Below are 26413 nucleotides of genomic sequence, written 5' to 3'. Positions count from 1 at the left end.
TTATTTTACTTAGGTCAAAATAAACATGCATATCTCTTTTTAAAAAAATGAAGATGCCCATGTTAAAACAAATAAATTTCTTGTTAGTCAGAAACATAAAACTGGCAAATAAATTATTATTGTTATTATATTATAAGAAACAGGAGTTCTTATATCCATAACATATAAACAACAAATCAATCATTAACAAGCAAATAAAAATGTTGCAAGCATTATTTAAATAAAGAAATTTTGAATGTTTTTTTAAAGTTTCCATAGTTTATTAAGTGTTACTTAATAAAGTATTCATGAAATAAAAGGAAAGATTACCCAACACCCAGTTACTAAGGGAATGCTGAAAATCAAAATCATTCAATAATTGGACAAACTTTAAAAGTTACATTTTCAAAGTGTACAAACATTCAATTGTGAAGATTAGTAAAAATAGGTATTACTACCTAAATGCAGCTACCTCAACTTATCAGATAACACAATTTAAGAAATAACAATATATGTCTTATCCAAATTATTCAGAAAAAAGTGAATAAAATTCCAGACAACATTTTGCTGTACATGGCAATATTTCATTAGAAATATATTATTTGTTCAATAAGAAATGAAACTTACTTTTTTAGAGAAAATTGTGAAGATCGCATTTTGTAAGAGTCAAATTTTTACTAGGTGAAGGTTTAACATTCATATTTTATAATAAACAAATATATAAATTATAGATGGATAGAGCATGCAAACATGATTAAATTTAAGAAAAATTTGAAACAAGACATTTTTAAATAAAGAGAATTGTGAGCACGTTAATATCTTAATTTCAATCAATAGTTGCAGCATAATTTACATAAAAAAATCTTAATATATATTAATTATTTTAAGTCTTGTTGACTAATTAGTATTACTATGAATTTAAGTTTGGTTGTATTGGTTAACAAATGCATTATTCCCTGACTTTTAACCAAAATAAATTTTACCGACAATTCCAGGATTCTTTGACCTAATGGGAATCATGGCTATCTATCAGAGATCAAAGAAATATTAAACTAGATATTATAACTTTGTTTTGAGATACAGTATTTGGCCAAAAGAATCTGAACACTCTATGGAATGGACTCAAGAAATCCTGAGCCTTGTAATTAATATGATGTTGTTCCCCCTTTTGCAAATTTGACAGCAGTCTAGTCAGGATAGATCTGGGAGAGATTTTTCAATACCACCATTTTTCGATAAATGGTCCTAAGAATTGACTTCCATCCATCACGACTGAAGTGAGTGAGGATGGTTGATTTAGCTGGCTACATAATATACATTGTAATTCTTCCCAATGATATTCAATGGGATCTAGATTATGACTCTGAGAAAGCCAGTCCAGTTTTAGAATACTCATTTTGTCAAAAAATGATTGTGCAAGACATGATGGGTGAGAATAGAACAGTTATCCTACTAGAAAAGAGATGGACTTTCCCTGAAATATTGCCAAAGTGATGGGAGAACAACACTTTCCAGAATGACCATATACAGTGCGACAAAAAAAGGACCACCCTAAACAACTTTGGATCTAATGATTAGATCTTCACATTCTAGGACTAGATCTTAATAGCTCAAGGGGATGACCTCAAATATGTTATTAATTAGTGCATATGACATTTTAGGTTAAGAAATCAAACTCTAAAAAGTACTTTTTCTGAATAAACATGCGTTTTTTATGGATATGGATTTTCGACCCCCAAAGTATAAGGGGTAGCTGCAATCGCCCAAACATGGTCCCCACAGTTTGGTCAGGAGAGTATCCTAAGTTTGGACCCCCTAATGTTAATTTTATTTTTTGCATATTTCGTCATATCTCAAGAACTTTTTAAGTGAATTGAAAAATCTTTTGCAAACCATTAGAAAATTCGTTTATCTGAAGATAATTCCATGCAAAAAAAATTTTTAGTAAATATTCAATATGTTTTATTATTTTATTTAAAAACAGTATTTAAACTTTTGAATTGTAAGGTACATAAATTTTTACATAATCTTAGTATCTAATTTTACAAGGCAAAATACAAAATTTGAGCAAAATTGGTGAATAGTTCCTGAGAAATCAAATTTTAAATATAAGAGTTTTTAAAATTCGGTTTCTCAGGAACTATTCAATCGATTTCGCTCCAATTTTGTATTTTGCTGTGTGAAATTAGATACTTTAAAATAACTTTTAAAAAATTTATACCTTATAATTAAAAATTTTTTTTGAATATTACTAAATAAAATAATAAAAACTTCGGATTGCTCTCCTGACCAAACTATGAGGACCATAATTCCCAGATTGCAGCCACCCACTATATTTTGAGAGGTAAATAATCCAAAACCGTGAACAAAAGGTATGTTTATTCAGAGAAAGTACATTTTTGTGTCTGATTTCGTAACTTAAAATATTGTCTGCATATTTGCGCCCCCCCCCCTCAAACCATTAAGATTGAGTCCTAAAATGGTAAGATCCAATCATTAAATCAAAAGTTATTCAGGGTTGCCAGTTTTTTATTTTGCGCGTTGTACATCGCGTATTTCAACCATAGGAACTAAGGATCCCAGGCTAAACCATGTAAAACACCAACTAGATACACTTCTTTACGTCAGTATTTGGTTACTTTTGGCCAAATAGCGTATTACTCTAGTGTATCCATTAAAATATTTACCTGTATGGAGCTTATCATGGTACTCAAAGCAAAAACAGTAGCACAATCTTTCACTGTTGAAGCACTATCAAAAGCTCCTTGTGTATCAAGAAGTAAAACTGCAACCTAAAAGCAAATAAACTTACTCAGTTTCTAACACCTATTTTTAACTACAGAACCATCTACAGCCCAAATCAACCTTATAGCCAACTATTAGCTATAACAAGAAAAAAGATAACTTCATTATTAAAAGAAATTAAATTTTTATAAGGTCCTGATCATGTTATCTTTAATAATGCAAATAAATAGCTGATAATGCAAATAAATAAATAATTAATTAAAAAGGAAAGTATCTATAGCAATTTATGCAAAATAGTAAGGGATTACACCTATGGGAAATGAATGTAATTCTTTTTCTCTTTTATCCATATAGATTGCATTGTGAACAACAACACTGCACTATAATGCATGAGAATTTGGAAATGAAAAGATTTAATGCACATGAATACATTTTAACTTATCTGTTTAATTTCAAAATTACCAAGTTTTGTATGATGCTTATGTTTTTGTTCTTCTGTTACTATTTGTGTGGATGAAGTTTATCGTTAAAGAAGTAAGGGAAAGTTAACAACTTAACTTGAATTATAAAATTAAACTGAATGATATAGATAGAAATCCAACTATGAAGATGAAAGATACATAATCAAATGTGAAATTATCCCAGATACTCTTTCAATAACACCAAGAGAAAGAAAAAATATCCTTAAACTATATGAATCAATGAATCAACTGTCGTAAAAAGGAAGAAATGCAAATAATCTCCTCACTAGGTGGACACACCTCTTCTTAAATGATTCCAGCAGTTTGCCATTCAGAGATATGGCATAGAAAATGAGAGTTAGAATGAATGAATACTGAAAATGCCTACACCATAAAAGTTTGGCTATACCAGGAAGCTTTAGATTTTGTTAAACTTTTCAAAATAGACAATTCTCCAGGCAGAGCTGGCTGCATAAATTAAATGCTACCTATAGAGTGTTGTGTGTGTGTGTATATATATATATATATATATATATANATATTATAAAAAGTTTTAAATGTATAGCATTAAGTGTTGAAAGGTTCTGTTAAAGTTGAAAACCAAAACCAAAAGTGGTGTGCTTTATCTAAAAAAAAATTAAAACAGGGAAAAACATTTGAACAAAGGTGTTTGGATGCATATGGGAAACTTCAAAATTAAAGGTTATGTTAGAGGTTCCTGAAAAAAGAAGTGTAACTATTGTGGAGGAATAAAAGCCACTGTAATAAAGAATAAACACTGAAAAGAAAAAAAATTAAATTTATATTTAAATTTCGATTCATGTAAGATAAGTGTAAATTATTCTAAGGTATAAAATTTATTATTTCCAAGAAAACAATCTTTCTTTTTTCTTAAATGCGAATAGTGCATAAATGTAATGTACTAAAACTTCATTATTAAACACATCATACCCAAAAATTCTACAATTTTTTTTATATATTTTGCACAAGAAAATATGTATCTGATAAAAAAAATCGGATTTCATTATAAAAATAAGTAATAAATTTTCAGTCATAGATTATCTTTTAAGGCCGTGATACAAATAGCTTCTAGACTGATAAATTTTATTTTTTTAGTTCACTATGGAGGCTCATAAAAGGTAAATTTTGAGAACTTCCGTATATTTCTTAATACATGCTGCTCTAAATTTAAAAAAAAAGAACTCTGTGACAATATAGAAATGGAAGATTGAACACTTGAAACTTCGGGGAAAACACAATGAGTGCAGGATTTATTAAACTTGCAAAATATTCTAAAAATAGTTATTTCTATCCTTTTAAATACAGTTACAAAAAAGGCAATAGAAAAATATCTTTAAATACTTAATGGTCAATTTTGCCACCTCTAACATTTTCAACTCAGAGTAGATACACAGTTTACCCACCCTTTCTTGGATTATGCAGTTTTATAGTTGAAGAAAAATTATGAATGTGCTTAATAATTTTAAATGCTTACAGCATGTCAATAAAGGCAGTTTTTTAATAGGTGCATTACTTATTTATCTACAACATTATATATCATATTTAAAATTACCCTTAAAAAATCTTATATTATATTAATGCAATTTTGATATAACTTCACAAAGAATAAAAATTGCAATCTAATTTTTTTTTCTACCAGATCAAAAACTTGAACTAAATATGTGCTAAATTTATACCTCTTCCTCATTGGGTAGCTTTGTCAAAAACACTTTACTCCAAATAAGGATTCCAGTAGTATCTCTTTCGCAACCACCACGCCATGAAAATCCAGTTAAAGGTTCATCTTCAGCTCCTATCCAATCAGGGTTTCCCTGAAGAAAGAAAAAACAAGTTTCAAAAACAAAACTTAGTAGAGATTATAAAAAAAATTGAACTATAGTAAATTCGCACAATGTTGTGAACAGGTGCTTTAATAAATTAATTTTTTGAAATCAACGAAATCTATATAACAAAGAGCTAATATTTCAACCTGAAAATCATTAAAAAAAGACAGCTTTCTAATGAATTGTGACAAAAAGAAGTTTAGAGAGAGCTTGATACAGGTTTTGCATAAATACAGGTTTTTAAGGGGGGAAATCCTGCTCATGTGGGTTTTTTGATCATAATCAAAACGCCTAGAGATAAGTAAGTTTTTTTTAATACATACTATAAGCATACACATATATATATACACTAAAAATAAGATATAGTATACACTGAAAAAATATTATTTAAAAATTATCAAGGGGATTAATAAAAGAAATAGTTAATGAAATGGAAATGAATGAAAAGAGATTATAAACTTTAAGCATTTGTTGTTCATTTCAAATAAATTAAGATTTAAATGAACATGTAGGAATGTTCATTAAATTTAATTAATAGTCATGTACAAATGAGCATATCATGAACAACCAATATCTACAATATGTATTCACATTCCTTCCATTAAGAGATGAATTTATTAAAATTTGTATTTTATTTCAGTAACATTCGGTAGACATCTTTCTAGGTGGAAGCACAGACCTGCATGCCTTTCCAAGTGGAACTGTTAATGCCTGATGACATTCTTAATAATGATTTGCGCTGTTATGCTGGTGCAATAGGTGATGATTTCATGCTACTGGATGATAACACAACACCGCACAGGATTCACATTGTGAATGATTAACTTCATTAGCAAACAAATCAGCGCATGGAGAGGCCAGCTTGATCACCAGACTTGATTCCTATCAGATATGTTTGGGAGGTTTTAAGAAGGTATGTTGCTGCTCTCAATCCTCAGACCTTGCAACTGCTTTGCAAAAACAATGGCTCACACTTTCAACAGAACTGGCAGACTGCATAATTTAAGTATGACATGTCACTGTATGTGTTGCTACATTTCTTCCGAGTTGTGCTATATCATACTCCATACTGAAGGCACTTTCCCTATTTCAAACTGACACATCTGATTTATTCATTTCATACATATGCTAATTTCGGAAACACCATAACTGTCTTATGTTATTTCATACATTATTATGTGCACTATAATGTGTGCCAGTTTCATCAAATTCTATGCATAACTTTTTGAGTTCTGATCATTTTTGTGATTTTACTTTAATCTATGATAACCAGAGTAATAAAAGATATTTTTAAAACATAAAAGAATATAGTTAAGAAGAATAGATACCTTGTTATTTAAATACCGTAGGCAAAAATCCAAGAGGAAAGATTTCCCTTTTCTAAATGCTCCAGCAATTGAAAGCACAACAACTTTCTTATCTCGAACATTATCAGCTAAAAGAATAGATTCTAAAGCCTCTTCTTGGAGCTCAAATAAATGATCATCAGTAGGTGAAATCACTTGAGCAGCATGCCCTTCTACTTTACAATCATTTAAATTATTTTCATACTCTAAAACATAAAAATAAATGGGGTTATTAGTTCTGTTTTCATACCTAAAGTCTAATAAAATCATTCCAATAACACCTTTTTATGACCAAGGTAATAAATTTAACTACTTTATGAGTAAGGAATGCTAACCAGCAATGTTTTCAGCATTGTGGGATGAAATTTACTAATCTTGTGGAACTGACAGTCAAAGTTAAGCATTTCATTCAAACTTAGAATTAATTTGAAACATTACAACTGACAATAGAGCAAAGAGTATAAAAAGAAAAGAGCTTGTAAATATGACATTTAATATTTTATAAAGACAATATTGAGAAAATTAAAAAAAATTGGTCTTAAACACCCACTAATGATTATTTTTTCAAGCTAAAAAGTAAGAACATGAAAAACATATAAAATCCAATGAGTCATCTAATAGTCTAGATCAAATTTTAGTGACAAATAAAGCATTCAATGAAAAGGGTTGTAGTTTAATATTTATTGATAATAAATATTTTCATATAGCTTCAAGTACTTTATCTTGCAATCCACTTCCTTCTGAGAAACTTTTCTTTGTTAATTATACAGAATCAATTTTTTTCATCTTAGCATTTCTTTGCATAGAACTCCAAGAGAACAACAATGCAGCTCTGTACTGTTATTTTCTGTCCTCTAATAACATATAGAGATCCTTAATATTCTCTTTGTTGTGCTTTAAAAATTTAAAAACACTGTTGAAGTTTGCTTCAAGATCAAGAAGCTTGCTGTGCTTACACAGATGCAGCAAAATACTAATGTCCATTTCTGTGAGAGAATGCTAGTTTCAAATCCAAATTTCAAACTTTCACTTGTCTGTCTTCTGATTATCAATTTTGCTTAACAGGAGCTTCATTATTGCTTGAGTTAATAACAAATTAACAATTGGTCACTTTGACAATTATTCTAGCCTTTTGACAACTATTCTAAATGGCTGCAATGCTTTTAAAATTGTTTTAATCCTGCTAAAAAAAACTTGGGCAAAAACTCATGAACCTCTTTTTGTTACATGCAGGCTACACCTTACCATATATCTTTGAAGAAAAAAGCAATATATGTAAAGGAATGGGAAAAGGGTAAATTATGCGATCCAGACATCAATAAATGACCTTCATTTTAAAAGAGAAGAATTTAGTTTCTAAACTTTGATCCAGTGGGATTGAGGTTCTAAACCAGAGGGACTAGTCTCACAGACATCAGTGCAAATTTCCACCAAATTCCAATCAGACGGATCAGGATTACTTTTCTATAAGAAGAGCTCAACAGAAAAACTGGATGTGACTTTTTTTTTAAAAAAAAATTAGATTTCTTGGGGAAAGTTTTTATTTTAGTCTTATTTAAATATATAAATCATTTATATTTCTAAATCTATTAATTTCGAAGATACTCTCAATGGCTATCACATGCTTGTTAAACGTTGAATGTGAAAAAAAGCTGCATATCCACTGAGTGAATAGGTGTTCAGCAGCAATTTGTAAAGTGCTAATCTAAATGTTGAAAAAAATTAGAGTCCCCCAACTAATCGTGATCAGGGAAGCTAACCATAATAGAAAAATACCCAAAACTGTTTTATAAAATTTCTTTAAATTAAGCTGACATTTTTGCCATGAAATTGTAAATTTTTATTGAAAAATTGAAAGTAATTTATGTGTTTTAACAACTATACCTATATACTTTTGGTATTAAAACTAATAAAAACACTTCTATTCAATTTCAGACATACACTAAGATGTAACAAAATTTCAAAACATTTTGACCACAATCAGCACTATTTAAAATATATATGATGCTTTTTTAAAATAAAAAATTACTGAATTCTTGACAGTTAAAACAATACATATCGCAAAAACATCCCCTCTGTGAATGTTCAGCTCTCATTGCCTCTGAATCCGTTTTTGGACTAACAAGACTAGATAAATTTTAACACCAAATTGTTCTGAATAAAGGTTGCTAAAATTTTATTTTGTGAAGAAAAGCTTAAATAAATGTATATCCATTTTATCTTTTCAAACAAAATTATATTAATCGAAAAACATTAAAAATCCTCCATAAAAACAAGAAAATGCTACACAAAACTCATTAAGATCCTTCTTTATTATAAAGAATCAAGGAAATAGACCCCTAAACATTTTATGAGTTATCTTCACAAATATACTAAAATATAAAGATTGAGCAAAGTAACAAAAAAGAGAAATGCATAAACTTTAGAGATAATTTACTCAAATTCACTAAAATTTCACATATCCTATTCTTCCACTAACCTCTTCATAAATAAGTGTACTGTATAACTCCTATTTCATGTTTTTATATTGAAAATATAAAAGTAAAAAACTTAATAGTTTCCCTTATTTCGGTATAAATTAGAGAGTAGTTTAACTTCTTTCATAAAAACATAAAAATGTTATTAACCTATACAGTTCCCCTAAATAAACAACAACAAAAATTTATTATCTTGAAAAAGTTTTATCTTGCTCACTATTTCAGCCCACAAGCAGTGCTTCCAGTATAAAAAAAAAAATTTTTTTATCTCCTAAAACACCCACCTATCTAGAACTAGAAAGGAGAAAAATTACCCTTCATAACAGTTTTATGATAACAGGTGGTGGAAGGTTTGGCTTGAACTACAGTAGTATAAAAAAGTATTAATACTTGGAAGCAGTAAAGAAGGAAATTGTTAAAACTCCCAGTGAGTTTCCTCATTATACACACATTACGGCAAATAAAATAAAGAAGAATTGAATTGTAATATATGTTTCTAAGAGCACAAGAACTTGATTTTTAAAGAGAAAAAATTACATTTCAGAATGGCACTCCAGGTCTTAATAAAAGTTCCAGAATGTCAAACTGGAACATTTAGACCTGATTACACCCCTGATTATATTATTAAAAAAAATTATACTATAAAATAAAAAAAACTGAAAATACCTTTTTTTTAATTTGTTACTTGCTGCTATGTTAAATAAGTTTTCTGTAAGAAATTAAAATAAATAAATTGAAAAACAGTGACTTTCAATTTTAAGGCACATTTATAGTGCTATTTAAGAAAGTTTGGCTTTTGAGGGTGGAAACTTAGAACGTGTGAAACAATATTTTTAAAAAGCTTACGCATGCACACAAAAAAAACATGCAGATATTATAGCTATACCTTCCAGATACATTGTCTCTTTCTTTCTCACAGTAATAATCAACTGTCATACACTTCTCTACAAAAAAAATAATAACAATTAAGATATGCAAATATTATAGAATTACATAAAGTATTTATTTTACAAAAATCAAGAAATGGCTGAAATAATTTTACTCTCAAAAGATCAATAGATTAAAAGAATTGGAAGGTTTTTGACAGTTAAATAGGTGGTTTTGACAAGGTTTTGACAGTGACCTAGGATAAAACAATCACGAGAAAAATATGTTTTCTAAAATTTTAGATGTAACAATTTTAATCATATAACCATAATTTGATTCGCTTTTGATAATAATTATAAGCAATCAACTTTTACAACTAATTTTCCTAAGCTTAAGAAATAGCATGGTGTGCAGCCAAATTTTTCAACAAAAAATAAGCACCTTTTAAGCACTTTTCAAGCACTAAAAAATATTTTTAAGCACTTTAAAAAAGTATCATAATTAGGTAAAGTTGGCAAGTTTTTGTTATTCATAAATGTTTGTTATTCATAAAATTCAGTTATTACATAATATTATACATTTTGATAAATTTTTACAATGTTAAGTGAGTGCCCTTTCTAAACTCAAAGTGCCCTTTTCAAAGAGGAAGTGCCTTGCCTTTTTCATTCCTAGGGAGATTTCTGGAAAAACTCATTAATTATTTCAATGATTTTGGTTGCATTTTATATAAATAGTATAGATCCTAATTATAATAGTATATAATGCAAGTATTGTGCATAATTTAATATCTAATAAAATGTCCACAATGCTAATAAAGAAACTTGTTCCAGGTTTTTGACAGTTTTTGTCAGATTTTGACTTTTTTCTTTACACTTTTTAACAGGTTTTTGATGCCAAAATCCCAACCCTATAATTAGGATATGCACTGTAATAAAAAAAATTTCTTCCTCCTATTTTTGAGAGTTCTTCATAAATACATTAACAAAATGCAAAATAATTTCAAAAGACTTTACATGATCATAATAAAGTAACTAGCTTCAGACAAAGAACTCTTTTCTTAATTATATTAGCCACCATAAAAAAATTTATACAAAATTTAAAATATATTCAATATTGAGTGGCTGATTTTATTTTTTAATTTAATAATTACTTTATTTAATTACGTAAAAAATATTATTTAAAACCATAATTAATTTAACTATTATTTAAAAAGCTTATCAAGTGTATTTTTTTGATTTAAATAAAAGTTATTTATAAAAGCATATTCGACAAAGCATTAACAAGATTAATATTATTGATCATACTGAATTTATAAAGATATGTAAAGAATTAAGCAAACTAAGAAAAATCTAATAAATTCATAATACAAATGCAAATTAGTGAATAGTTCCTATAAACGTTTATCATTATTTGTTACTTGATTCAGGGTTTCTTTACTGAAATGATTAAAGAAATGAAAATAATTGTGAAATGTAAATACAATAAGTGTTAAAGCTAAACATGTTTGTCAGAAGTAATTATACGGCCCCTGTGCACATAATATTTAACAAATTTTAAGGAAATTGAATTTTTTATTTTGTTTTTAAATAAATCATTAAGAGATGAATTCAAGATTTTTAGAATGACAAATCTGAATTTTTTACCAAAAGATTTTTTGCTGTATTTAAAATATCAAAAGCCCCTTATTTCATACTCTTTTAAAATCGTACCTTACCTCTAAATATTATTGAGTTATCTCATAAAACAACTCAAGAAAACTGAAAATTTTAAAATTAATAATACAATTATTAATAAAAAGCAAAAAGTAAAAAAAAATATGAAAAAGAGTAATGAAGTACAATAAAAGTTTTAAAAAATTTTTTGCAATTGGAGAACGGTCCCTTAGTTGAAAATATTACGCCCAAAATTCTCAATTAATTCTTAAGTTTAATGAATAAAAGGAAGATGGACATTTTGAGGTTATGAAGCTGTGAGATTCTTGATTGCTTTTGGGACTCACATGAAAATACGTAATTAGTGAATGATCCCCAAATCTAGTTCAAAGATTATGGTACTGATCTATAACTACGATGTCGCCAGAAAGCTATTAGCTTGCCAGTGACGAAGACGATGGCGCTTTACCAGCGATGAAATTAACAAGAGAAATAAAAAAAAATATCGTTATTGGGGGGGGGGGGATTNGGGGGGGGGGGGATTTGACAATGTTTTTAGTTGGTTCCCGCTATCAGCGAAAATGCAGAGAGATTTTTCAAATCGATTTCAGAGGGCGGAAAATAAATCCCGAAAGTGAGAATCTCTTGCAAAATGCAGTGTAGTTGCACATGAGTGGGCAAGAATCCTTCCCACTGAATCCAGCTCTATATACGCAAATGTGGACAAGAAAGTATTGAATCAAACACGTAAAACAATTGGCGTTTTCATACGAACCCACGGTATAGAAACGGTACGAAATAGATTTGGGGTAAAACGAATCGTTAAAATTTTGAATAGCTTTCTGCATAATTTGTGGCGAAAATCAACATGGTAACGAAAAAATATCTCATTTTGGAATGGGAAAAATTAAGCACTTTTTAAAAACACAGAATGAAAAAAAGCACCTTTAAGCGCTTTGATAAAATGAAAATAAGCACCATTAAGCACTTTTTAAAAATGCTATGCACCCTCAATAAGATTTAAAAAAAACTCTATAATTATATTATTACAAAAAAAACTACAATCTGATTTTAAAAATTGTTGCTTAGATAACTTAAAAATTTCAAATCTCTTTAAGTTATTAGCATATGCAAATGATATTGATATCTTGGAGATACCTCAGTAAGCTCTAGTAAAACCATTTACTACCCTTGAGAATATTGCCAAATATATGGGCCTGGTAGTAAATTTAAAAAAAAACTAAATTCATGGTGGTGAATTTCAGCAACTAAGTAGTACAACCCTTGACAATTGATAGCAACAATAAAGATATTGATCTGAGCCATGATGGCTATGGGGATAGAGCCTTCACCTGTCAATGAGGTGAATCCTAGCCATCGTTTGGATTCGAATTCCGCGCCCGGCTGGCACCGACTACATTGCTGATGTAAAATATCCTCCTTAGTAGGGGATCATGGGTTAGAGACTCCTTGCCGTCAAACTAGCCGTGGGAGGTTCGCGTGTTTTTCCTCTCCATGTAAAGCAAATGCCGGTTAATTCCATCAAAAAGTCCTCCACAGAGGCAAATTTCTCCCAATACTTGATCCAGGAGTTCCCTTGTATTTCGGATAGGGTTCAAAATTACAAGACTATGGACTTGAATATTAGTTGTCTTAAACTCAAAAATTGGGTTGGCTGTTCAACGATGGTTATAAAATAAAATAAATATATTAGTGAGTGAGAATTAAATAATAGGTTTTTAATAACAAATAAATATTGGTCTAAAAAGTCCATTTCAGTTAGGATTTATTTCCTTAAGTACTAAAATAAATATCCATGGAATATATAAATCAGATTAGACCAATAATCTTATATGGCTGTGAAATTATGAAATCTCTACATTAAATAAGTTAGAAGAAAATAAATTATACAATTATATGAAAGAAAAACTTTCCTTTCAATTTTTTGGAGTACTTACAGAAAATAATCAATCATTGTAAGAGTTATCAAATCATACAGAATTGGATTGCTATGACATATTTATCAATTTGATTATTCAGACCGTACCAGAAATTAGGATTTTTAAAAATAGAGGGAACAAGAAAAGGTTAACCATCATGCACGACAAAACCAAACGGACTTTCAACTAAACCAAGCAAAATAGACGCGTCAAAAAACGATTCCTCCAATACCCCTAGTCCCGCAGTGGACTGATCGTTAAGGTGAGATGGCTACGATCAGTGTGCGGGTGGGTGACCACTTGGACCAGCCTGCGTAGGGACCGAGGGTGTGCGGTATTGGTCCTCGTTAAACTGTTCAACCGTCAAGTGCTCGACTTCGCGCTCAGGTCGTCGGGATACCGAAGCGGGGGTGCAATCCCCTCTGCAGAGGATCAAAATTATGATGGCATGTCTTCGGATCATCCTCAGGGATGTTTCCCAGACCCTCGCCAATAGCCCATTGTGCAGCTCTAGTGTGACGTAAATGAACAACAACAACAACCAATACCCCTAGCAACAATTTTAATTGGCCCCAGTTGAACTCAAAATTGGCTAATATGGGTCCCATAAGAGCATGCAGTGAGGGACCTATATTGGGATGTCTAAATTTTTTGATATTGGACCTAGAATGACTTTCAATATTAAAACAAGATTCATTTCTATCTAGGACCAATATTGAAAAATCTAGACACCCAAATTTTTACCCAACATTACAAGTCTATAAGGGTCCTACATAGAAAATAATATCGGTAAATTATTGAAAGCCATTCTAGAACCAATATTACAAAATATAGACACCCTAATATTGGCTTGTAGAGTGTTAGTTGAGGCAAGCGTGCTCAGATCACGCCTGCGAGTCGCCTATGTGGAGCTAGACTAAAGGACCACGTTGTGTCTAATCTAATCTGAGTAGCAACACCACGAGGTCACAGTTACAAATCGCAAGTCAATTGTTTACTGTGTTCATATCGAGGTGGACGTTTCTGTCGAGAGAGGCGTGCTTAGATGACGTACGAAAGTCACCTATTTAGAGAGTTCGTCGAGGCAAGTGTGCCTGCAAGCGGCCCTTGGGGTGCTAGACTACCGACAATGTCAACCTTCATTTATCAAGAGGTACCCCGAGATATAAAATAAGTTAACATATTTTATATACTAGTGAACTTGAATTTAATAGTTGTAATGGTAGCTACACTACAGCCTCTGTTTCGTAGCCTACAAGGGTCCTATAGAGAAATTAATATTGGTCCTATGTTCAAAACCATTCGAGGACCAATATTAAAAAATCAAGATATCCCAATAGTGGCTGTATATTGTAAACCTATAAAGGTTCTACATAGAAATAAATATTTGGCCAGAATATAAAGCCGTTCTTGGACCTATTATTTTAAAACCTATACACCTCAATCTCGGTTCGATATCGAAAGCCATTCTAAGACCATTGTTTAGAAATATATAAGACCATTGCAGGTTTGTTATTAAGGACCAGTTTTGTATTTATATCTATTAAAACTGGAAACACTTAAATTATTTTAATAATATTGATTTCTATATCTAGTTCTCTAATAAGTGATTTACAATACAAACAAATGTACCTACGACGGATTTCTCTTTTCTGCTCGTAAGACATTTTTGTTTATTTCACAATAGTTCAAGCACAATATAAACATTCACCTTTTGAAAAGAAATATTTTTTCTTTGTTTGTCTATTAAGCTTCTGATAATTCATACAAAATTTTGGTAAAATTATACAGGATTAATATAAATTTTTTGTTTAGGATTACTTATTATGAAATAAGAAAATCATTGCATTAATGTTATTTGTCTTAAAACTCTCAACTGATCCACACATCTTGAAATAAATAGAACAATTAAACACACATATTTTAAAAAGAAAAAATTGCTTTTATTCATTATACGGCTTTTGAGGGTAATACGGTGCAATTAGGCGTAGAAAACTAAGAGATGTAAGGGATCTTAAAAATTTATTTTTATTCTTGATATTGCATGATGTTAAAAAAAAAATAGATTATTTAAGCTGCACTTGGGCTATCGTCTCCATTGAAGAGGGGGCTTAGAAGACACAATGCGCAAACCGATTTAACACTGTCCTTACAGCATCACTGGAAATGATTTTCACCTTGGTCAAAACGACAAGTTTCTGGTCAAAATTTATGTTTGATGTTGCAAGAGTTAAAAATGAGAATGATAAAGCTGCATTTGAACTATTGGCGATATTTTAGAGTGGGGTTCAGAAGACGTGATGTACAATTTAATTAATCACTCAGTCGTTACCGAATTACTGGAAATGATAACTACTAACATTTTCATCTAGTGCCGTGGTGGCTGAGGTGATAGAGCGTTCGCCTTCCAACAAGTTCATATCCCAGCAATGGCTGGTTGATACGAATTCCGTACCCGGGTCGTACCGGGTGCGAGCCGGAAAAAAATATCCTCATTTGTATACGGATCATGGGTTAGAGTCTCCTTGTCGTCAGGCTAACCTAGGGCTAGGGTCAGGCTTTCCTCTCGATGCAACACAAATGCAGGTTAGTTCCATCAAAAAGTCTTCCACAATGGCAAATTTCTCACTATACTTGATCCAGTTCCCTTGTTTTCTGGATTAGGTTCAAAATTAGGTCTTTCGAGTTGAATATTAGTGATCATAAACTCAGTATTGGGTCGACTGTTCAACGGTGATTATAAAATAAAACATTTTCACCCTGGTCGAAATGACAAGTACTGATGGTAGAAAATTGAGTTACCAAGACCACTGTATGTTTTGATTTTATTGTAAAAGTAGCACAAGAGTTATATGGATGGCTATCCGCCCATGACATTTGAAATCACCTAAATATGATTTTAGAGAAAAGCATTTATTATTTTACCTTTTTAGTTTTCATTAATGGCTAGAAAATATGGGTTTAATCGGCCAATTTTAAATAACGTCTTTAAAACATCGGGTGAATTATACAATTCTATATATATGGTCTACATTGATTGATTAATGGCTTTAAAATATCGGCTTAATCTGACAATTTTAAGTAGGGTTTATATTGGCTATAAAATAACGGGAGAAATTAACAAATCTGTATAGTGCCAATAGTGGTGAAATAAGGAAAGTAAAATATTGGACGAATCAAGCTACTATATAGGGCCCACACTGGCTGTATAATAGCTTTAAAATATCGGGTGAATTGTACAATTCTATATATAACCCATATTGGCTGAATATTGGCTGCAAAATATCGGTTGTATCGGCCAATTTTATTTAGGTTCTATATTGGCAGAATAACAGCGATAAAATATCGGATGAATCGAACAATTCTATATATGGCCTATATTGGTTGAGTAGCTGCTATAAGATCATGGGATAATCGGTCAATTTTATCTATGGTCTATATTGGCGAAATAACGGCTAAAAAATATTGGGTGAACTTAACAAATCGGTATAAGGCCGATATTGGGTAAATAAGAGGAATAAAGTATCGAATGAATTTGATTATTTTTATATAGGGTAAACATCGGCTGTATAGTGGCTACAAATTATCGGGTGAATCGGATACTTCGATATTGGTCCAATATTAGCAAAATATAGGTCCTTTAAAACTTTGTTGAGCCAAGATTGGTGAATATTGGCTCAATGAGTTCCGAAGTTATTTTGCTACTAGGGGCGTGACTCAAGATTCGCGGGTTGTAATATCGTAATATGGGGCTTTTTAAAATCCAGACAGAAATCAACAAAAGTAGATATAATTGTCGCATCAAAAAATGAATACTCAAATGCACGATTCAAATAGTTTTTTTTTATTGCTATTTAAGAAAAAAAATCAATAACTGCCAGAAAAAGATTGAAAAACCTCATGGATTTATCATGAAATCAACTCAAAAGGTGATTACTCAATGTGTGTCGTAATGGATAGCGTTTCCTTCACTAGGGTGTACTGTAAGCTCTTTAATGCCTATACTTCCGAGTTGCTGCTTCGGGTGTATTTTGAAGTCATTTGGTTCACAGCTTGGTCATTGCGTTTTGAGATTCTCTTGAGTAGCATTTCTTGCATACGTGCATTTGTAAACTGCTTTCTTATTTGTGTTTAAAAAAGAATCGCTATTTGAAGACCTGTCACTTCAAGACGCATGAATCGTCATTTGAAAAAAAGAATCGTTATAAAACACTTTTTAGCTAGCCGACAATACACAAACTTCAAAATAGAAACCTAGATGACAATTGAAAAAATGAACTTAATCTCGCTACTCGAACAATATGCTAACATTAACATATGATGGTGCATGGTTTGCAACAAGAACAATATACAAATAGGTGTTAGAATCTGAGTAATTTATTTGCTTTTAAGTTGCAGTTTTACTTCTTGGTACACAAGGAGCTTGTGATAGTGCTTCAACAGTGAAAGATTGTGCCACTGTTCTTGCTTTGAGTGCCATGATAAGCTCCATACAGGTAAATATTTTAATGGATACACAAGAGTAATACACTATTTGGTTAAAAGTAACCAAATACCTACATAAAAAAAAGTGTATCTAGTTGGTGTTTTACATGGCTTGGCATAGGAACCTTAGTTTCTATGGTTGAAAACATGAACTCGATTTCGATTTACAAAGCACAAAATAAAAAACGGACGACCCTGAATAACTTTTGATCTAATGATCGGATCTTCACGTGTTAGGACTCCATCTTAATGGTTTGAGGGGGTGACCTCAAATATGCTGTTACGAAATCAGACACAAAAACGTACTTTCTCTGAATAAACATACCTTTTTTTTTTTTACAGTTTCGGATTAGTGACTTCTCCAAATATCCACAATTATGGAAATCATTATTGTTGTAATTCATTTACGTAGCACTAGAGCTGCACAATGGGCTATTGGCGACGGTCTGGGATGCATCCCAGAGAATGATCCGAAGACATGCCATCACAATTTTGATCCTCTGCAGAGGGGATATGGTCCCCACAGTTCAGTCAGGAGAGCAATCCAAAGTTTGGACTCCCTAATGTTTATTTTATTTTTTGCATATTTCGTTATATCTCGAGAACTTTCGCTATATCTTGAGAAGTAAATTTAAAAATTCTTGCACAAATTTAAGAAATTCGTTAATCCAAAGATAAATCCATACGAAAAATAAATTTTTAGTAAATATATACTATTTTTTATTAATTTATTTTGCAATAGTCGAAAAAATTTTGCATTGTAAGGTATACAATTTTTTTTACATTACTTTAAAGTATCTTTCACATGGCATAATACAAAATTTGAGCAAAATAGGGTGAATAGTAGCTGAGAAATCGAATTTTAAAAAACTTGTATACTTTAAATTTGATTTCTCAGGAACTATTTGACCAATTTCGCTCAAATGTTGCTTTTTGCCATGTAAAATTATATTTTTTTAAGTGATGCTAAAAATTGTATACCTTACAATTAAAAAAATTTTTGACCATTCTTAAATAAAATAAATGATTACTAAAAGTTATTTTTGTATGAAATTATCTTTGGATAAACAAATTTTATAGTTGAGAGTAAAAATTTTTCAATTCGCTTGAAAAAATCTCCAGAAATAGCGAAATAAGCAAAAGTAAAGTTTCAGGGTTCAGAAATCCGAATCCGTTGAAAAAGAGGGTATGTTTATTCAGAGAAAGTACGTTTTTTGTCTGATATCGTAACTTAAAATCTCGTCTGTACCTTTCAATTAGCATATTTGAGATCACCCCTTCAGCCATTAAGTCCTCGAACGTGAAAATCCAATCATTAGAGCAAAAATTATTCAGGATGGGGTTCTGTTTTGTTTTTTTTTTCTTTTCGGCACAGTGTACATTATTAAATGCAATAGTTCTAAAAAATCAAAGAAATATTTAACTTAGACCGAGCGGTGCCTAAGGGGTTAAATACTATAATAAACTATACAAAGAGCTCAATTCTAATTTTTTAAATATATCTCCATTATACAAGATTTGATTTAATCTTCCAAAAAGAGTAAATAAGCCAACTATCCCCAATTCACTCTTCTTAAATTTCAACACAGGAAAATTTAAATTATTTTATCTTCATTCAAGAGTCACATCAGTTTAGAAACATATTTGGTAGAATAGTTATGTGATACTCCATTCACCTCTGAACAAGTTGTGGATAGTCCTCCAGTTCATAATATTGAAGTCTTGTAATTTTAGAATTGTTATGTTTACGACAGAAACCAGGCAACAACAAAAAAAAAGAAGCTTAACTACAGTGACCTGCGGAAAAGTAGCATGACTGATTAAACCAATAGTCTATGTATAAAATAGAAATTTATCACACCAAAAACGCAACAGAAATGTAAACTAACGATGAATATAACTTCTGGAATGGAATTGGGGAAAGTTTTTTTTTTCAGTCCCCTCATATTTGAGTTATTGCAAATCCACTGTAATTCAGAAATATTTTACTTTAGAAGAAAGTCATGGAAATATCTCCATGTATTAATTAGTATATGATAAAAATAATAAACAAAGTATTGGAATAAGGAGAGTTTTTTTTCAGCCCCCCTCTCTGAATAAACANTCCCCCCCCCCCCCCCCCAGATTTGAGTTATTGCAAATCAGACTGCTATTTACAAATGTTTTGCTTTGTTTGAAAGTTAGGTAAATATTTCTATTTCTTCATCAGTATATCATGTTTTTCATAAACCAAATAAAAAGTATTTGTACCAAAAACTTTAAGAACTAAATCTCTAAAAATTATCACAGAAACTTCAATTTGTTTATTTATATTTGTTTACATTACATTTCTTACTACCTTTCAATGACATAGCAAAAACATAGCAAAACATTGCAGAAAACATAGCAAAAAAAAAAAAAAAAATTCTGAAGATGACAAAAACCATACAAAACATTTTTTTCAAGACAATATAATCATGGGAAAAACTGTTTTTTCCCCCAAGAAGAATAAAACTCGGATAAAGACCACTATATACAGTACAGAACCCGTTATCCGGAAATCAGAAAACCGGAAAACCAAAAAACCGGAACGAAATTCGATAAATTTTCTCGCAATTTTTTTATTATAAATTTTTCTTCCTCATAAGATTTTACGATTTTTCTTTCTTTTTTTAAAGATGTTTACCTTACCATCATTTTGGAAATAATCATTAGTGTATTACATCGTTTTTTCTTATTTTTAAGATTATTGCCAAAAAATTTTTATTTTTTAGTTGGGTTTAACAAATAAAAAAAACGGCTTTTTGTAGCGATTCAGAAAACCGGAAAAATCAGTTATCCGGAATAGCAATTGTCCCGACCGTTCCGGATAATCGGTTTCCTACTGTACTAGTATTCACCTATTCCTAACAATGGTCTGCTCTATTATCGGCATGTGTCGACACAATATGAGGCATTTATAGCTTCCTTTGGATGATATGAATGCATGGATTTATACTAATTTAAGCTGAGAAGTTCATTTTATATATTTTTATTTAAAGGTCTTAAAAAGAAAATTTCTAAGAAATGGTTCAAGTAGAGATGCACAACCTTTATAAGTTGAAGGCCACTTGTACAACAGGTTGACCAATGAAGGGCCGCTTAATTTGCACAACTGGTTGACCAATGAAGAGCCACTTGCCCAAGTATTTAGACACTTTGAGAGCACTTATGGAAATTTTCATATAAACTTGAACATTTTAGGCACTAAATCCTTTTTATTAGTCCTCTTATTAAAACATTTGCATAGCATTAAATGATTTTAAACATTAAAGCTAAAAGAATGCCAAACTTTTTATATTATATATATATATTATATAATGGAAATATTTTTTTGAAAAAAATATTTCCATCTTAGATATATATATGTATTAAGAAAAAAAAAAAAGATTTATCAAAATAAATATAAAGTAAAAAGTAAAAGTTCACACGACACAAGCTTATTTTAAAATAAATTAACTGTAATTTTCCAAGAATAAAAGTTAATATAATAACGAAATATTTTATTTAGCAATATATATGCCAAGTAAATATTTTATTTAGCACAATATAAATGCAAATTTAATGTTTTAGTTAAAAATATATTTATGGTGTTTAAAATTATTGAAAGTAAAACAAACACATTGTAGCTCAAAAGAAAATCCAACAGTCAGTTGGGAATATATTTTCAACTATTCATTTATGCTTAATGAACTATAAAAAACTTTATCATGTTAAATCTTAAATGGTTTTTAAGCACATTTTAAAATACAAAGAATTAGAAATAAAGTTACAAACGGTAATGAGTAAATTACATGTTGTTATAATACATGTTTAAATTTACATTCTACATGTTTAAATGTAATTCTACATGTTTAAATCATGTTTAAATTTACATGTTGTTATACTATGGTACTAAAATATTGTTTTTTTAATTACCATGTAAAAAATGAGCAGCAAAAATCGGAAAATAACTTGGATTTATGGTGAAATCGGCATAAATAAATTATGTCAAAAAGTGATTATTTAAATGCGCAATTTGAAGTTTGCGATAATATTAATGTGTATTATAGTAAAAATATTTGAATTTCAAAACCACTAGAAAAAAAAGCCTGAAAATAACTGCCGAAAAACAATAAATAGATTCTTCAGATTTACGATGAAACCAGCACAAATGAAACATAAACTCATGTTTGTGAAAATTGCAACACAATGAAGGACTTATGTGAGTGAGCTGAAATTTTCAGGAAATGCAAAGTAGAGCATGATATGCAAATGATTAAAATTTCAGATCCGTAGCACATGCGCATGCTGAGCAGCGCCCTCTGAATGGCTGATGGATCCGAATAAATAGACGGCTGTAGCGAGGCGTGTATGGTTATCACTGGTTATCTGCTTGTGGCAAACGTTAGCTTCGTCGTTACTTATGCCTCTTCCACAAAAGAGAGCAAGTTTTCAACCACTTACGGAGTTCGAACGGGGGGAGAATCACCAGCCTTCGGGAAGCTCGATTATCTTATTGTGCAGTAACCGCTCGTGTGGAGCGTAAGAGCAGCACAGTAATGCGTGTTTGGAAGCAGTGGACAAACGAGTGTCAGATAACTCGGAAATCCGGTAGTGGACCGCGAAATGTCACGTCAGCTCGCGACGATAGACACCTGGTCTGCATGGCACTGACGGACCGTACGGCTCCCTCTAGACAACTGGCAGCACAGTGGTCAATAGCTACAGGTGATTCATTGTGTGCTTCATCAATTTGTAGACGTCTACTGCAGCGTGGACTGCGCGCAAGGACTCCTTTATGCAGGATCTTCCTCACGCTAAACCATCGCCGCCTGCGGCTGCAATGGGCCAATCAGCATAGGGACTGGAGTGCTGATTGGCAGCGTGTCGTGTTTTCTGACGAATCTGTGTTATCGTGTTTTCTGCCACCTTCCAGAGTGCGTTATCGAAAGCCACGTTGGGCGAACACCCAGAGTTATGGTCTGGGGTGCCATAGCATATCATGGACGATCTCAATTGCTACGAATTGTGGGTAATCTGAACAGCAACCAGTATATCAGTGAAGCTCTACAGCCCCAAGCTGTTCCCTTCCTTCAAGCCTTGCCAGGCTCTGTATTTCAACAGGACAATGCCCGCCCTCATATTGCTTGGACTCTTCAATCTTTCCTTGCATCGCAACAGGTACAACTTCTTCCCTGGTCTGCATATTCCCCGGATATGTCACTGATTGAACAAGAGTGGGATTTCGTTGGTCGGCGTCTCGCTTGTGATCCAAGTCCTGTTGCTTCTACAGACGAACTTTGGGTACGCATACAAACAATATGGAATGCTTTTCCTCAGACAGACATTCAAAATTTACTTGAGTCCATGCCATGTCGTGTAGCAGCACTTATTGCGGCGCGTGGTGGCTACACAAAATACTGATTTTGTTCTCTTGTTATTGTTTGTTTGCTTTGAAAGTTTAATCATTTATTTGTACCACTACCTCTCAACTGTGTATTAAATTTCATTTAATTATGACGATTCCTTCTTGGTGTTGCAATTTTCACAAACACGAGTTTATAATTAAATGCATGGTTCATGAGTCATATTATTGTATTAAAATACAATATCATGTAATTAAAATGAACTTCATGAATGAATTTCAGTAAAATTTTTGTAGTTATGTGAGCTTTTACAAGTTCAAAATTTTAATGTTATGTGAAATTTTTGAATTGTAATTATCATGTCTAATTATTGACACAAGAACAAATATGATTTTTATAGTAATATTTAAAACGCTATATTTTAAAACTTTAAATTTTTTTAAAAATTTTCTAGCAAAAGTGAGATACTAATTTAACTAAGCAACAAAATTATAAAATTCCCATAGTTATTCAGATAAAATTTTATCTTTAAAATTGTGCGAATTGACTAACACAAATTTTAAATTAACAAGCTTGAATTAGCTAATATTGTGCAGATTGCAATGGAAAAACTTTGTTTTTATTTTGAAAATTTATTTAAATGAGAATATTTAATACTATTTAAAAACTATTTAATACTGTTTCACTGCTATCGTTTCATTTGTATAACTAAATAAATCTTACAAAGACAAACAAACCCGAAGCACCTCTGGCTATAACGTCAGAAGAGGTAAGCAAAACTTCTTGTTCCATTTTATTTTTTTTTTAAGATACAGGGTATCTATCAAATAAAAAAATTACTAAAAGAACTACTGTGAAAAAATTACTAAAAGAGCCACTTAAAAAGAGCTACTGTGATCACTAACTTGCATCTCCTGGTAATATAGTAGATAAAAAAATAATATTTTGCTCTTAAATGTTATTAATTTTCAATTTTGAATTACAACTTATTTAATCAACTCTCTGATTTATAAAGTGAGAGCAAAGTTAATTTTTAACTATAACGCAAATTAACATTATTTTTTACTAAAAATTGCTACGACTATTTTCTTTTTTTATTACTATCGGTTTAATAAAAACAAAATATATAACAAAACAAAAAAACTTTCATAAAAATTACTCAAGAACACATTTTTTTACACATGCTGATTTTAACTTAACAAATATAAATAGAGCATGATTCCTAATAAATAATAATAATATTTACAATACATAAATAATGCAACATTTTTTACCAAAAACTGCTTAGTAGCTTTAATTAAATTGCTCCTTTTTTAAGGTGGTTCCTAAACTTCAAAAGCACATAATGAAATTTAACACAATTCACAAAATTATTTTAAAGTAATTAATAATTTAGAGTATTGTGAATGCAAAAATTTTAATATTGTATGTCTTCTTTTAAATATTGTAAAAATAAAATAGATTAATTTAACAAGGGCTACATTATCCTCTCAACACAAAATATCAAGTGGTTACTTAATTACATAGCCTTTTATTTTATTTTCAGGCCAAATTCAACATTTAATGAAATTTCGATGAAGAAAAGCATTTATTTATTAAATTTCAACAAATATTTCAGTAAACAATTGAAAAAACCCACAAGAGAATTGGAAAATTTAATTTCATTTTAGATTTTGGTAGCTTTTTGACACTGTACCTGAATTCTAAAGCTATTACAACTTTTTCTAATAAAACAAAAGTGCCAGTCTGCAATTTTCTTTTATTCTACCGATAATTTTCCATAACAGTTAAAGAGATAAAAGCTGAGCATAAATTGAAAATTCGTTACAGCAAGGAGACTCCATTTTTTAATATTACAGTTATATAATAATTTATTGTTTCAGAGATCTTCGTGTTAAGATTTATTTTTAAAGCGTTAATAATAAACTTCTTTCTTATTTTAAAAAGATGCAATGTGAAAGAGCTTTAAAACTTTAGGCTAACAAAATGTTTATAAATTTTCTTTGAGCTAAAAGTATAACACAGCATTTCTGAAAGATATCAATGCCTTAATCTAATTATATCCATACCTTGTTTTAATCTATTATGAACAAAATTGATACCACGTTCTGCTGCTATTGAAATCGAAACATAAACAAAATAAGAAAATGTTTCAGAAAGTTGCCACAAATATGGTAGTTATAATAAATCAAGAGTTTACATATTTAGTATCTATTTCTACCGTTAGCTAACTCCAGACCATTTTAGTTAGTTTAACCGCGCCAAATGGGTGAAGAATGTTTCTTTGCCAATAGCGATAAATAACTCTACTTAGTTGCTCTTCTTCCGCATATGCATTTCACGTCATTAACTCCACCCAACTATGTTATTATCTGAAATCCAACGAACATGGATGGATCGTATAAAGCTAAGCACAGGTGGCGCTAAAAGTTCAAATTCATTTTAAGACTTCCGGGTTACTACTTTCGATTTATTATTCCGCCTAAATTTGAAAAAGCGGTTCATCCAATATTATTATGGATGGGTGGTCTAATGTAAATAATAACAAGCGTCCTTAAACCGGAAGAAATTTAGAAAATTTCCGGTGTATCCCTCCGCTTATGTTATGACTACGAGGCGATGTGTGAACATGCCAAATATTCTATGCAGTTTTGTTATTGTAATTTGGGTTCAAATCTAAACATAATTGTACCATTCATAAGAGCTTTCAGAAATGTATTGGTTCTCAGAGGTCGTAAGGCCAAAAAAAATTTTGGAAAGTTAATATCTCATTGTGAATAATTCTTAAGATTTGCCATGTTTTGTATTTTATCCCTTATTTGGCTACATTTGAATAAAATGTCGCCAAAAATATCTTTAAAAATATCTTTTTAAATTAGCCTAATTAGAAAATATTCTAATGATTATAATATTAATATGATAATGCTGAAGTTTAAAGGCTGAAAGAAAGAACTCGGTACATGTGAAATACTGCAAAAGATATGATGCAATAATATGATGGCGCGTTTTTTCAATCTGCGGCGTAAAAATATATCGGAAGCAGTAACCCGGAAGTCTTGAAAGAGCAATTTTACCACTAGCACCACCACCCTCAGCTTTACACGATCACCCATCCATACTTGTAGTGTTTGCAACATAATGCTTTCTTTCGATTTAACTTTCAGTGGAACAAACAGCAAACGAATTCGAAAGACTCCACAAGCACGTTCTACCCAAAAAATAACTAACGGCAATATTTTACAAAAATATAG

At 30.7% G+C, this 26413-nt stretch overlaps 1 protein-coding gene across 1 annotated transcript in view; it reads right to left on the bottom strand.

Annotated features, from left to right (window-relative positions):
* The window catches only part of LOC107438123 (atlastin-1), a 63364-nt gene extending 37931 nt beyond the window's left edge, over nucleotides 1-25433 (bottom strand). The window contains exons 1-5 of the mRNA XM_016050309.3: nucleotides 25232-25433; nucleotides 9739-9796; nucleotides 6358-6581; nucleotides 4883-5017; nucleotides 2667-2771 (exon numbers count right to left, since the gene is read on the bottom strand). Coding sequence (XP_015905795.1) covers nucleotides 2667-2771; nucleotides 4883-5017; nucleotides 6358-6581; nucleotides 9739-9751 — 477 coding nt within the window. The 5' untranslated portion in view covers nucleotides 9752-9796; nucleotides 25232-25433. The remainder of the gene's footprint in view (nucleotides 1-2666; nucleotides 2772-4882; nucleotides 5018-6357; nucleotides 6582-9738; nucleotides 9797-25231) is intronic.
* Nucleotides 25434-26413: the final 980 nt, after the last annotated feature.

This window comes from Parasteatoda tepidariorum, chromosome X2 (genome assembly GCF_043381705.1).
Source record: "Parasteatoda tepidariorum isolate YZ-2023 chromosome X2, CAS_Ptep_4.0, whole genome shotgun sequence".
NCBI lineage: Eukaryota > Metazoa > Arthropoda > Arachnida > Araneae > Theridiidae > Parasteatoda > Parasteatoda tepidariorum.
The sequence above is the reverse complement of the archived record's forward strand: the minus strand, read 5'-3'. Positions and strand labels throughout refer to the sequence as shown.